At 39.6% G+C, this 14,923-nt stretch overlaps 1 protein-coding gene across 1 annotated transcript in view; it reads left to right on the forward strand.

The window, feature by feature from the left end:
• The window catches only part of IFTAP (intraflagellar transport associated protein), a 50,416-nt gene that overhangs the window by 23,033 nt on the left and 12,460 nt on the right, over positions 1–14,923 (forward strand). Inside the window, 3 exon segments of the mRNA XM_054068846.1 lie at positions 5,414–5,561; positions 7,173–7,246; positions 8,250–8,296. Of these exon segments, the coding sequence (XP_053924821.1) occupies positions 5,414–5,561; positions 7,173–7,246; positions 8,250–8,296 (269 nt within the window).

Genomic DNA, 14,923 nt, shown 5'->3' on the forward strand with positions numbered 1-14,923 from the left:
TCAGTCTAGTTCAACCCCCCTGCCAAAGAAGGTTCACCTAGAGCAGGTTGCACAGGAACAAGTTTTGAATATCTCCAGAGAAGGAGACTCCACAGCCTCTCTGGGATCCTGTTCCAGTGCTCTGTCACCTTCACAGGAAAGAAATTTTTCCTCTTGTTGAGTTGGAACTTCCTCTGTTCTACTTTGTGCCCATTGCCCCTTGTCCTGTTGCTGGGCACACTGAAAGGAGTCTAACACCTTTTGATATTCATATGCATTGATAAGATCTCCTCTGTCTTCTTTCCTCCAGGCTAAACAGACACAGGTCTTTCAGCCTCTCCTCATAAGAGATGCTTCAGTCCTCTAATCATCTTCACGGCCCTCCACTGTACTCTCTCCAGTAGTTCCTTGTCTTTCTTGAAGTGGAGAGCCCAGAACTGGGCACAGTACTCCAGATGGGATCTCACTAGGGCAGAGTAGAGAGAGAGGATAACCTCCCTTGACTTGCTTGCTACCTTCTTCTTAATGCATCCCAGGTTACCATTGGCCTGCTTGACCACCAGGGCACGTTGCTGGTTCGTGGTTATCTTGTTCTCTGCCGCGACTCCAAAGTCCTGCTGATCTGCTTCCCAGCTGGTCATACCTTGACCTAGACAGGTGCATGGAGTTATTCCTCCCTGGGTGCAGGACTCTGCATTTCCCTTTGTTGATATTTATTAGGTTCTTCTCTGCCCAACTCTCTAGCCTGTCCAGGTCTCGCTGAATGGCAGCACAGACTTCTGGTGTATCAACCACTCCTCCCACTTTTGTGTCATCAGCAAACTTGTCCCCTCATCCAGGTCATTGATGACTATGTTGAACAAGGCTGGGCCCAGTACTGACCCCTGGGGAACACTGCAGGCTTCCAGCTAGGCTTTGTGTTGCCAATCACAACCCTCTAAGCTCTGTCATCTATCTAGTTCTTAATACAGCTCATGATCCACTCATCTAACCTAACTTCTTCATCTAAATTACACTTCCTAAGCTTATCTATAAGGATGTTATGGGAGACAGTGTCAAAAGCCTTGCTGAAGTCAAGGCAGACAACATCCACTGCTCTCCCCTCATCCACCCAGACAGTTATGCCATCATAGAAGGCTGTCAGATCGTTCAAGCATGATTTCCCCTTGGTGAATACATGTTAACCACTCCTGATAACATTCTTTTCCTTCTGGTGCTTGGAGATAACATCTAGGATGAGCTGTTCCCTCACCTTTCCAGGGATGTAGGTGAGGCAGACTGGGCTGTAGTTGCCTGGGTCCTCCTTCCTGCTCTTTTTGAAGATTGGAGTGATATTAGCTTTTCTCCAGTCCTTTATGGTAAATGAACTGAGCATCATTAACAGTTTACGCAGTTGCAAATAGGTAAATACAGGTACTTCTACTACAGTATGTTACAGTCTTACGAACATTTCAGGGTATTATTTGATGGAAACACTTCAGTGACAGTGATTGTTCTTGTTTTAAAATGCGTCTGTTTGCTGATGATATGTTTAAGGTATGAGATAGTTAATGAGCATGAAGTTGGTACTCGTGACCTCTGTGCAAGACAGTTATCATGTTATTGTGAGTAAAATTATGTTTTATTTCAGGAGTCCTGCACAAAGTGACTTTGTTATATGAGTTCCAGGTTTTCCATCAAAGCATAATTTGGAGGAGATTTAAGGGATTCACAGGATCTTAGTCCACTATTTTGAGGACAAAGAAGTAAATTGGAAACTACAGTAGTAGCTTTCCTGTATTTTATTTTTTAATAGTTAAAGAAGCCTGTTTTTCATTTGCACCCAATTTTGGTTTTTGGAATGAATTCATTGACTTGAAATGATGCAGGAAATACCTGGTAGTTTATGTTGTTTTGTCTAGTGTATTATCCCAAGCCAAGTTTTCTACAGTGGGTTATTGACTGCTGCATCTGGTCTGGCTTTGAAATATTACTCAGTTATTACTTAGTCTGGGGGAAGGCACAGTGAAGTGAAGACTTGAATGTGATCTTTCTTCCTTTACATTCTCTTTCAAAAGTAAGGGGAGGAAAGGTTGACATTCATAACACTATCAAAGGAATACGGCTGTGATATTTCTCTGCAGATTGTAGTTTCTTTAACTTTAGAACAATTTGTGTGTATTGTTTTTAATAATAGTTTTTAAGATCATTATTTACTGCTTCAAGAGAGCCAGCTATGTGATGTACACATTGAGAAACTATAGTTATAAGCAGTTACTTCAGACATCTGAAGATGGATCTTACTGGCCCTGAGGGATTATGCTTGAAGTTAGCAGCGTAATGTTTTATTCACTGTCCCCCCCTCTAATTCATGTGGCATAGCCCCATTACGCACATGGTTGCATAGCTGATAGTCTGACTGCAGCATACATTTTACGTGTATGCTTTAGGTTGCTTAAACTTTTCTTTTCTTCACTTGCAGTCATGTATCTAGTATCACGTTGCAGTTGTGAATGTTTCATCAAATGTAGTGTTTGATATTCCATAAGCCAGTAACTCTCCAATGGTTTTAACCAGGTAAGAGTTTCTGGCAGGAGTTTACGATGGATCCCTTAGGAAAAGGGATAGTGCTTCTAGCTGTAGTCTGTAGTTGGTAAATGATGCACAAATACTATGAATGCACTTGATTTCTTATTAGCTCATTTAATCTGTCTAACTTTTTAACTGTGACAGTAGCTCAGCTGCCCAGAAAATACATAACCTAATAAAGTAAGTTTGTCAGCTCATGTGTGCTATATAATTATAACTACCCAGCTATGTGTCATAGGTCTTTTCATGCTAAAAGTGATAATATTTTACTGGGAGCATTCAGAACCTATGTATCCAAGAAGGATTTATATTCCAGAAGAATTACCATGCTGGTATCCAAGATGGACATGGGCTTGTGCAAGAATATCATCTTTGTTCCAAGCCTGTTGGCTGTATGAATTATGTTGCTTATTGTTCCAGCTGATGATGCCTTTTGTCTCTCTGTTGATCTGGCTGAGAAAAGTGTATGGCTTCCAGAAGCTTTTTCTTACTTCTCATACGTAAAAGCTCTGAATGCGCATAGGTAGGATATTGGGCACTTAGTACCTGTGTACTTACTTACTGGGTCTGCACGTGTTTGACTACATAATTTGCTAATACACACATACCCTAAAATACATTAGTATAATTTTGTGGCTTCTGAGTCTTCAATATCAAACTTGTCGATTCTTAGTATAAAACAGTTCTGTTTTACCACTACAATAACAAAAGATTGAAGCTTTTGAGCTAGTTTCTTCAGGCACTGCTGCTTCCAGTATTTAGCAACAATAATTTTCATTTGGTGTTTAATAACTAAAGATACGGGGGCTGCATTATAGGACCTGTCAGTGCATCTCATCACGTGGTCCTGGACTGGTGGAGATTCTGGCAGTGGTTCCTGTGGACACCTGAGTGCTGGGTGCTGGCCCTGGCAGACACACAGCCAGTTATCAGAATCATAGAATCATAGAATAATAGAACTATTAAGGTTGGAAAAGATGTCTAAGCTCATGCAGTCCAACTGTCATCCCAGTACCACCATGCCTACTAAACTGTGTCCCAACGTGCCATGTCTACACATTCTTTGAACACCTCCAGGGAAGAAGACTCCAGCATTTGCCTGGGCAGCTTGTTGCAATGCTTCACCACTCTTTCAGTAAAGAAATTTTACCTAATATCCCCTGATGCAACTTGTGGCCATTTCCTCTCACCCTATCACTTGTTACCTGTGAGAAGACACCAACACCTACCTCACTACAACCTCCTTTCAGGCACTTGTACAGGGTGTTAAGGTCTCCTCTCAGCCTCTTCTTCTCCAGGCTGAACAACCCCAGTTCCCTCAGCTGCTCCTCATGACATTTGTGCTCCAGACCCTTCACCAGCTTCATTACCCTTTTTTGGACATAGTCCAGCACCTCAACTTTGGTTTGGAACAACAGTTCTTATACTGAAGGACCCCGAACTGAACACAGTATTCAAGTTGTGGCCCTACCAGCACCAAGTACAGGAGGACAATCAGTTCCCTACTGCTGCTGGCCACACCATTTCTGATACAAGCCAGGATGCCTTGGCCACCTGAGCACACTGTTGGCTCGTGTTCAGCCAGCTGTCAAGCAGCAGCCCCAGGTCTTTTTCTGTCAGGCAGCTTTTCATCCACTTTTCCCCTAGCCTGTAGAATTGCATGTGGTTATTGTGATCCAAGTGCAGGACCTGGCACTTGTTCTTGTAAAATCCCGTAAAATTAACCTTGACCCATCGATCCAGCCTGTCCAGATCCTTTTGCAGGGTCTTCCTGTCCTCAAGCAGATCAATGCACCACTTTGGTGTTATCCGCAAACTAGCTGAGAGAGCACTCAATCCCTTCATCCTGATCATTGAAGAAGATATTAAACAAGACTAGCCCTAACATTGAGCCCTGGGGAACAACACCCTTGTGACTAGCCCCAGCTGGGTTTAGCTCTGTTCAGCACAACTCTCTGGGGTCGGCTGTCCAGGCAGTTTACCCTGGTTTGACAAGAACTGCCAGTGCTCCCTTCTAATCTAGACAATATGGGCATTTGGTCAAATGATTGTGGAGTTCACATGTGGGACGTATGTTTGGGCTGATAGTATAAACAGGGTGATACCAAGATATTGAGGAGGGAAATAAAAGAACTACTCTGGTTTTGGACCAGGTCATTGCTGTTCATTATCAGAGTCCTTTCTTGTGCTTGATGAAAAGGTATACCATTGGTTAGGTATGTGAAGGAATATATGCACTGATTAAGATAGCAAGTGTAAGCACTGTTGCTGGATTTTTAAAACTAGACATGCAAGTGTTGTGTGCGTTTGTGTTGAGGAATGAGGGGGGATTTCTGCTTTTAATTCTAAAAATGTGCATCTGAAATAGCTCTACTGAGCGTGTGCAGTTGCTATGGAGTTTATAGTGGAGCTGGAAAGAAGAAGCTCTTTGTGTGCGAGGTGAAGGCATGGACGTCAATGTTATGTGCCATTTTGTGCAATATTCAGAGAACATTTAAACAAAGTTTTAAAATGAAAACTAAAATGTAACCGTATTTACTGTCTTGCTTTTTTTTGGAATTTTCACCTCTGTTTGTTTTTTTTTTTAATCAAGTTTCCCATATACTGTCTGAGCTTTTGAGACAATTAATTCTTCAGTATTGAAGAATACTGAAGGTGATATTCTGCACACTTGACATTCAAACTTTATATTCAGTTTTATGATAAAGTTTGCAAAAAACATGTATATGAAGCACATGGAAGCTGTGAGCATGAGGGGAAAAGTGAATGTGCAAAATAAGTCAATATTAGATCTAATGAAATTCACATTTTTCTTTTCCTTGGATGGTACATAATGTTATCTGATCTGGTGTGATTCTCCTTGCAGAGGAAGACAATTCAAGGAAGTAAAATAGACTCCCTAAGAAAAACATTTTCTGCTTCTGAATTATCAAACAGAAATGAACAGGATGGCTCACAGGGAAGAAGCAAAGAAATGCGGGTGTTTCTTCCTCCACAGATGCCAAATGAGTGAGGTAATGAGTTTACATTTGTCCAAGCACTATATTCAAACAGATGAAAATACGGGGAGATATACTGTCCAGATGTTAGAGGTATTTATCCCATCTGAGGCAAATATTTGAAATACTACCTATGTGTGTAATGCTTACAGAGATACCTGCAGGGATCACATTTGGCAGTGGCATTTGCTCTACTGAGGAGCTGCCATAATCTGGCTAATAACTGAGGTGCCATGTAACGACCTTTGTGATGCTTTCACTGAAGACTGCAGTTAACAGTAGAGGTCAAAAAGGAAAGAGTCTTGAGAGTATGGATGCCAGCATGCACAGATTTATTTTGTTTATTGGGAATTTTAGCAAGTAGTGAATCCTGTCTTTCTGAAGGTAGATTGCTTCAGCTACCTAAAGTAAACAGTAGGAAGGCCAGGGGCATTTTTAATCTTCTGAAATGTATGAAATTAGGCATTTAATGCATAGGGACAGGAAAAGAACTGACATCACCTGGAGAGGTGAGATGGGAATCTGAGTTCACTTGTTAAGAACTTCTATCCTCCGGCCTGAATAACAAATAACTAAGTTGTGATCTAGCTTTTACTCAAAAAATCCCTTAACTTTTTATTAAGAAGGAAGTAGCAGGTCATTTTGTGCAATACACAGAACAACACATTTAAGTGCCTTCAAATTATGGACCTACCAATCCTCAGTCAAAGATCACAAGCTGTCATTTTCCTCCCTACTAACACTTGCCTTTGAGATGGAATCAAGCAAGGCTTTTAAAACAATGGCATTCTGTCAGTTGACTGTATAATAATAATGACAAGAGTCTTTCTGACATTTCTCTCATGAATAATTTGGTTGTCTCATTGGATTAGACTGCCTTTGGGTATTTTACTTCAGCCACTTTGAACTGGCTTTCTGCCCCATGGAGCAATGTGCAACTTCCATTATCCTTTATTTAATCGAATATGAGATCATGAGAGTGGTGAGACACTGGAACAGGTTGCCAAGGGAAGTTGTGGCTGCCCCATCTCTGGAGGTGTTCAAGGCCAGGTTGGATGGGACCTTGGGCAGCCTGATCTGGGATGTCCCTGCCCATGGCAGGGGGGTTGGAACTAGATGATCTTTAAGGTCCCTTCCAACCCTAACTATTCTATGATTCTATATGTTAATTCTTGTCTTTGTTGCCACAGAAGAAATTTTCAGGCATAGATGCACATTTTTGTCACATTAGCTATCTAAGAAACAAATAAAATAATAATAGAATGCATCAGAAAAATTGACAGCATCGTAGCAGGAGGAGACTGTAATGCAGTAAGCTGGCCACTGTAACCTTTAGGCCTGCCCTAAGGAAGGGAAAGGGAGAAAAAACTGCGATTGGAAATGATGCTTCTGTTCTAAATGGTGCTTTATAGATGTTATAATTACTTGCATTGTTGTTGCCATTGATTCAGTCTGGTTCTGTGTAGAATTTGAGGATTAACTGCATACATTCTATTCTCAGGAGCATTGCGTTCAATTTAAAAAAAAAATATACCATGAAGGTTGTATAAGTGTAAATCAATATGAGCTTTCACTGTGATTTTGGTTCTATTTCATATATGTAATTATTTCTGCCTATCTATTTACAAACAATGATGAGTGAGAGCTGGAAAGGTGGTGGTTCTGATGGAAATCATCTCAGTCTGCCTGAAAGAGTGAAGGTGAAGTTTACCTTGATTTTTTTCAAGACGGGGTTATGAGTAGAGCATTACTGATTTTTGCTTTGTTCATGTACAGAGTACTGGCAATTTGTTGATGCTTTTCTTTCTCATCTATGGGAAAGAAGGATTGAGAACATCACCATCCAAGATTTTTTTCAAATGTTAGTAAGTATATACTTTTAAAATGTAAAGACTATGTAAGTGTTAATAAGAATAGTGTTGAATTGGGTTGGAAAAAATTATCTATCATCACTAATTACTGCATAGAAACACAGAAGACTACTTTGTAAAAGTAGTAATTAAAGAAAAATAAAGAAAAAGAAATAAAGAAAAAATAATAAAAATATAAATAATAACAATAATAAAGAAAAAGTAAATCCTCCATGATAACACTATTTCCATGTAGGCAGGGAAAAGCCTTTCATTCTCACCCTGTGCATCTATTCAGATTGCTACCTGAAAATATGAAAGGTCTTTCTTGTGGTATGTTTTAGATAGTCTAGACGACCGTTTTGAAGGGGCATCAATGTCACAGATAAAATACTAAGAATTTAGTAATTCTTAGCTTTTATATATCCCATTCAGTTAACCAACAGGTATCAAATGCATCAATCTCTGCTTTGCTTGCAGCATGTGTCTACCATATGCAGTGAGCTTGCAGAACTGCAGAGTAACGTATCATATGTCTTTTTCCTATGAAAATATTTTACTACTGCACCTTCCCACCAAATTCCTGCTAAGAGTTACTGTATAGCTTGAGCTTTTTTTCTATCACTGTAGTTGATATGCAGCAATTTTGGCAATAATTCTTATCCTATACTTGAAAGTGTTTCCTTTGGGTTACACATTTCAAAGAATATTCATATACTTTCTTGGAAAAATGCAGGGGAAAATACAGAACATGAAGGAGGTGATATACTTTTTTGCTTTGCTCTAGATTGTACTGTAAGAAATGGAATTAATGCTTTTTCATTTATTTCCCTATTTGGAATTTTTCCAGCAGGAGGACTAGCACTTAGATTTGGAAGACATAGACACAAATGAGGAGATGTGAGGGTGGGCTTTGCTTTCCTTCCTATTCACTCTCATTGTCTTTGGATGCAAGTGTATTGTTTAAAACACCATTTCTCCTTTAAAAAATGTGTTTTTCCTCAGTTCTACTACTAGGAAATTCCCCAAATTCCCCAAATTAAGGTATTCATTTTCTCACTCTAAGAGGTGATGAGATGATGATGATGATGATAATAATAATAGGAATGTTTCTTATAGTGTGTCCTGGTAAAGGTTTTTTTTTCCAAGATTTTTCAGAATTACAAAACAATTCTTGTTGGCAACTTTTCTACATTTTTCTACACTTCTGTTTCATACTGAAATTATTTTGATTACAAAAATGATAGTTTTCCACAAAGTAACATAGGAGTGTAGATAGAGTTCTGAAAAGTGGAAATACTTAATGAAAATGTTGTCCCTACCTATTAAAAAGATTTCATCCTAGGCCTAAAATAGATGAGACTAATTTCGTATTCATTGTGAACTACTTTAAGAATTCTGGTTATGAGAATTTTTGAGTTGTGTTGAATTATTCCATGCATCTATAATAATTTTAGTGCTCTCACCTCTAAAAGTAAATACAAGACAAGTATCTGTACTTATTTGTCTGTCATAGGTGCTTGTTTGGTCATTATTAGCACCAGAATTGAAAATCTTTTATTGATTAAATATATTTGCCTCATCTTATAACTTTGACTGCACAATGAAACCAAGCCACACTGATTAAGGGATTTGCATAAGGTCACTGAAAGAAGCTGTTACAGAGCAGGGTTTTAGTCCTCAGACCCTTGGTTATTGCCATTTGATTGATCTATTAAATCCATTAATGATTTGATTAGTCTTTCTTTTCTGTATAAGCAGAATTCCTATTGATTTACGGGGCTTAGAGACTTCTAGCTGATGAATATTTGGATCTTGGCTGTAACTCACAAGAAAATAATAAGCTAACATAAATCAGGTTTACAGCAGGTATTCTTTCTCCAGCCTGGGCATTTCAGGAAAGAAGGAGTAAGATAGCAGTCCTATATCAGGTACAGACATGAAAAATTTCTTTGCAGTGTTCATATGTGCCCATTTTTCCCTTTGTAGGACATTGTTCTATGTCTATTTTAAAAAAAAAATGGGGGCTTACTGGTATAAACTTAAACCCATAGTTCAGGCTGGCCAGTCTCACTTCTGTGCCTGGCAAGACCATGGTGCAAATCCTCCTGGAAATTCTGGTAATATAGATGGAAAATAAGGAGGTAATTAGTGACAGCCAACATGGTTTCATTAAAGGCGAATTGTGCCTGAAGAATTTGGTGGCCTTCTATGACGGGGCTACAGTGTTGGTGGATAAGGGAAGAATAACTGACATAATCTACATGGACTTGCGCAAAGCATTTGAGAGTGTCCTGCATGACATTCTTGTCTAAATTGGACAGACATGGGTTTGACAGATGGACCACTCAGTGGATAAGGAATTGGCTGGATGGTCACACTTGAAGAGTTATGGTCAAAGGCTCAATGTCCAAGTGGAGAAGAGTGATCAGTGGTATTCCCTAGGGGTTAGTGTTATTTAATTTTGTTGCAGACATGGACAGTGGGATTGAGGTACCTTCAGCAAGTTTTCTGACAGCACATTGCTGCATAGCACAGTCAACATGCTGGAAGGAATGCTATCGAGAAAGACCTTGAGAGGCTTGAGAAGTGGGCTTGTGCAAACCTCATGAAGTTCAACAGGGCCAAGTGCAAGGTCCCGCAAGTGGGTTGGGGCAATCTCAAGCACAAATACAGGTTGGGTGGATAATGGATTGAGAGTAGCCCTGAAGAGAAGGACTTGGGGGTGCTGGTGGTTGAGAAGCTCAACATGAGCCAGCAATATGTGCTTGCAGCCCAGAAAGCCAACCGTATCCTGGGCTACATCAAGAGTGTGACCAGCAGATCAGGGGAGGTGATTCTGCCCCTCTACTCTGCTCTCATGAGACCTCACCTGGAGTCCTGCATTCAGTTCTGGAGTCCCCATCACAGGAAGGACATGGATCTGTTAGAACGAGTTCAGAGAAAGACCATAAAAATGATCAGAGGGCTGGAGCATCTCCCATAAGAGGACAGGTTGAGAGAGTTGAGGTTGTTTAGCCTAGGGAAGGGAAGGGTCCAGGGAGACCTTATAGCAGCCTTCCAGTATTGTAAAGGGGGCATTTAGGAAAGCTGGGGGGGGGGGGGCTCTTTATCAGGGAGTGTAGTGATAGGATGAAGGTTTTAAGCTGAAACAATGTAGATTTAGATTAGATATTAGGAAAAGAATTTTTACTGTGGGGGCAGTGAGGCCCTGGAACAGGTTGCCCAGAGAGATCGTGGAAGCCTCATCCCTGGAGGTGTTCAAGGCCAGGTTGGACGGGGCTTTAGGCAACCCGATCTAGTGGAAGTTGTCCCTGCCCATGTCAGGGGTGTTGGAACTGGATGACCTTTAAGGTGCCTTCCAACAGAAAGCATTTTATGGTTCTATGATTCTGTGATTCGCTTGTATCATGATGCAGCAAGAATTTTCTATATCTAGTTCATGGAAATATTGTTAGAAACCTTTACATCAAAACAGGCTATGAATTCGATGATGATAAATAAGTTGCACAGTAAAAGACTCAGCAGGGCAGTGAGGAAGGAAGAGTCTGCCAGAGCTTGTGGATAGCTTGCCACTTCCTGGACTGTGTCAGACCTTGTCTCTCTCCAGACTTACAGTAGTTTCTATGTATTTATGTGTGTGCAAGAATAAATGTTAATCACACGCATTTAGAAACCCCTAGTAAAACAGACTGCATTTGAATAAGGTGAGAATTACAGGAGATCTTACCTGTGTGGAAACCATACCAACAAAATGCAAATTAAAATATAAAATGGTGTTACTTCTATTGTTTGTAATAATAAAGTAATATGAGATAATACCCTATTTGCCACCTTAATAAAGGATTAATTCTGAAGAATTCCAGTTAGGTTTTAAGTGAAGTGTGGCACAAATTTGAAAGACATTTTGTTCCTAGCCTTCTTCAATACTGCCACCTGTATGTCAGACCAGATGATAGAATTAAGACTTCCTATTGGCAAAACAAGGTAGGACACCCAGTGAAAAATGTCATACCTTGCTAGTGTGATTACCACAAGCTTTTATCTCACTCGTTATTGGCAACAGTGCAGTATCTCTGTACTTCATTTAGCCTTGAAGGGCAGATGAGTTAGCTGAGTCAGCAAGTGTACATTAATGCAGTAAATATTCACACTTAAGGGGAAATGGCTCAAAGCTGACAGTGTGAAAAGCATGATGGAAAACAGGTGTTAAAGCATCCCATCTAAACCATTGCTTTTTGGGACATGTACTGGAAGAATAATTCCAGTGTTTTCTTTTCATCTTTCCCCCCCAGCATATTTTCCTAAGTCCAGTGTCTTTTAAGATGTGAATAAATACAGCTGCTTCGTACAAATAAAACTCAAGCCATATATTTGGTTGCTATGCAAATTCACTGTAGCTGTTTTCATTGGGCAGCACTGGGCTGAAAGCCTGAAACCAGGCTAATGCTTTGCATTGTAGGACTTTGGCACAGAAACCCATGATTGGTAAAGTCAAATACTGCCCTAAACCTTAGCTTTAATGCATTGTATAGAGGCAGCATGTGTGTACTGGAACGTTAAATCACTCTTTCTCACTGAATTTAATCTGTAACTGTAAGCAGTTTAAGGCAACAATAGAAAAGATTGCGCTTTGTCCATGGATGGACGGACGGAGAATGTATAGGACCTATGTTTTGGCAACAGAATTTGAAACTGAGGCTGAACATAACTGTTTGACTATTTAAATAATTCTTTAGGCAAATTATATTAATTGTATGTTAATTACTGTAATTTATGCTTTTGCATTTATATTTAGAGCTTATGTTTAAGTAAAAAAAACAGGTTGAGGAAGAGGATTCAGAGTTAAATTATGTGGATTTTTTTCAAGTACAGGGCTCCCCCGAGCTGTTGAATCTCTTCTTTTCTCCTCCAGTCTCTGCAATCCATTTAACGCTGCCTCAAGGTGAATTCATACTAGGCGTATCTTTTTGGGGCTAATCAGAAGAGACAGCTTTTGAGCTTTTATCATCGTCATTGCCTCCTTCCTCAGCTCCCCATCAATAGCATTTTTCTGAGTTGTAGTGTCTGAAAGTGGTCAAGCCTCTGTTAATGCATTTGTCTAGGGTGTCACTTGGCTACAGTAAAGCTGATGATTTAGGCAGGACTTTGAACGTTTTCACTCTTGAAAGTTCAAATCAGGTTTGTGCCAATATATTCTTTTTTCCCCATACTTATAATTAACGTCAGCAGTACAGAATGAGAAAAAAACCCAACACAGCACTATCACAGATTTAGAAATTACTTGCCGTGAGTCTATCATGTGTGTTGGCAGAGGGAGGGACTAAAGGGAAGAGAATTGGTCCATTCCAAATATGGACTCATTAAAACATGTTGGACTTGAGTAAAATCATCACAGTTCACTGCCCTGTCATCCTGGGAGTTGATTCATCATGGTATGAGGAGAGGTGCATTTCAAAATCTCTTCTCAGATTTTTGATAACACTGCCTGCTCAGTTATCTCTATATATGGTGCTCTTGGCAGTATCCAAGATTTTCCTGCTGCTAATTAATCACCCCCACAGAGAACATAAGTAGCAGCTCAATTAGGATCATCATCCACCAGTGCTGTATTATCAGCGTAAACCAGCTGTAAGGTACTGGCTAGAACTTAAAAAAGCCTGCAGTTCCTTTGGGAGCTCCTACTGAGAAGGAAAACTGTCAAAACTCCCTAATCCTCCTCTATGAAGGAGTTTCTTGATTAAATGTTATCAGAGAAAGCAGCATTTACCCATTAGACTTTTATATGTTGTCATGTAGCCAGGATAGAGAGACAAAGCTCATTTCTGGCATGTCTACTGGCAAACAAAGGTTAGTTACCACATTCTTATGGGGTGATTGAGGGGAATTTGAAACATTGTTTGCATTACTAACAGTCTTAAAATAGCTGAATTGATATTCTGAGTATGACAAGCACTTCTTTCTAAAAGCAAAAATAAATTTTCTTCTGCTGTCCTAATTTTTAAGAGTTGTCTTTGAGCCATTGCCAGCCTGTTGCATAACAGTGCTTCCTCCTCCTTTTCTCTCTGCACATTTGTCTGTTGAGGGTGTGTGTATGGGAAAGCTCTTTGTATGGAAATAATCAGTGTTTATACCCTTATTTTCCTTCCTTCAGTGAGGGTATATATTTAGAGTACAAGTTTGAAACAGTATCAGAAGATGCCAGTACCTTTAAATGAGCATTCACATCTTCCTTCTGTCCTACAAATAAGCTTGACATGAGTTATGGAAGATGGAAAAAAGCAGTTGCAGAACATGTGAAGATACGGCATATATACCTGTGGACTGCACTGTTCTTTTCAGAAAGCGTTCTCATATAATTGATGCAGAATAAAATCAGATGCTCTGCTGAGAACAAGTTCTGAAAGCACATCGGTGACTAGATATAGTTATATGCAACCAAGAGAGCAGGGATGAAAACTGGGGACCACTTATGTGTGAATCATGAACCAAAAGACAAAAATCCAGAAATGGATACTCAAGGGAATGAATTCAGCTGTTATTTAAAGAACATTCTACTTTATGAGTCCAAAGCTCTCCAGGCTTTGAAACAGTACACAATTCATAGAAGAAAACTAAATGAAGAATTAAATCATGGATTTTTTACGAAGGCCTAGCAAGGAAATAATTATTTTCAAATGCAGATTTACAGGAGAATGAGAGATCTGTAACTCTACTGCTGTGGTAAAAGTATGCAGGTAGTGATAAATCACCATTTCTTCCTTTTCATGCCCCATGTATGTACCGTTTAGCTGATTCCATTAACTAACATTTAAGCAATGCTTAATTTACTTTGAGATTTCAAGAGGAAATCAAGCTACTAGAATGTGGTATAAAAGTAAAGAAACTAGTGTATTAGCCAGAAAAAATAGTAGGTAGGTTTACATAATTCTTCAACTAAATTGCAAGACATATAGTCCACCTAACTCGCTCATAAAAATATTACTGAGGTGAACAAGATGGACACGTCTGTGCTGTAGAAGAGCTGCGTTTAATTAATGTTGAAAGATATTTCTAAACGTAAGGCATATCCTTCTGAGCTGTCACAGAAAGCAGACCCACTGTTCCCAATGTGAATGTTTTGCTTAAGTAAAGGAAAAGTGCTTCAGAAAGTCATTGTGTTTCTGAACTGTGGACCAAATGCTGTCCTTGGGGAAAGGTTACATGTTCCCCTGTACCAGATACAGGGAAGTCTTCTCACGTACCTCTTTTCAGAAGGCTTGGGAAGGAACAAACATAATGAAATATCCTTGGACAAAAGAGTCATCTGGCATTGTAGTGAATATGAGTACTTCTACCAGGTATTTTTAGTTAAAGTTTTGGGACAGTCACGTTAAGATGCTTTGCAAAGATTCTTTATGCCCAATGTACAGGTGATGAAACCAAAAAGAGAATTGAATGAGACTGCTCAGTTAATCAATGACAAGACCAAGATTCCTTCTAGTATTTAATTAACTTATACTTGCAGACACCTCTGGTCAGGATCTT

Source organism: Cuculus canorus, chromosome 5 (assembly GCF_017976375.1).
Source record: "Cuculus canorus isolate bCucCan1 chromosome 5, bCucCan1.pri, whole genome shotgun sequence".
Taxonomy (NCBI): Eukaryota; Metazoa; Chordata; class Aves; order Cuculiformes; family Cuculidae; genus Cuculus; species Cuculus canorus.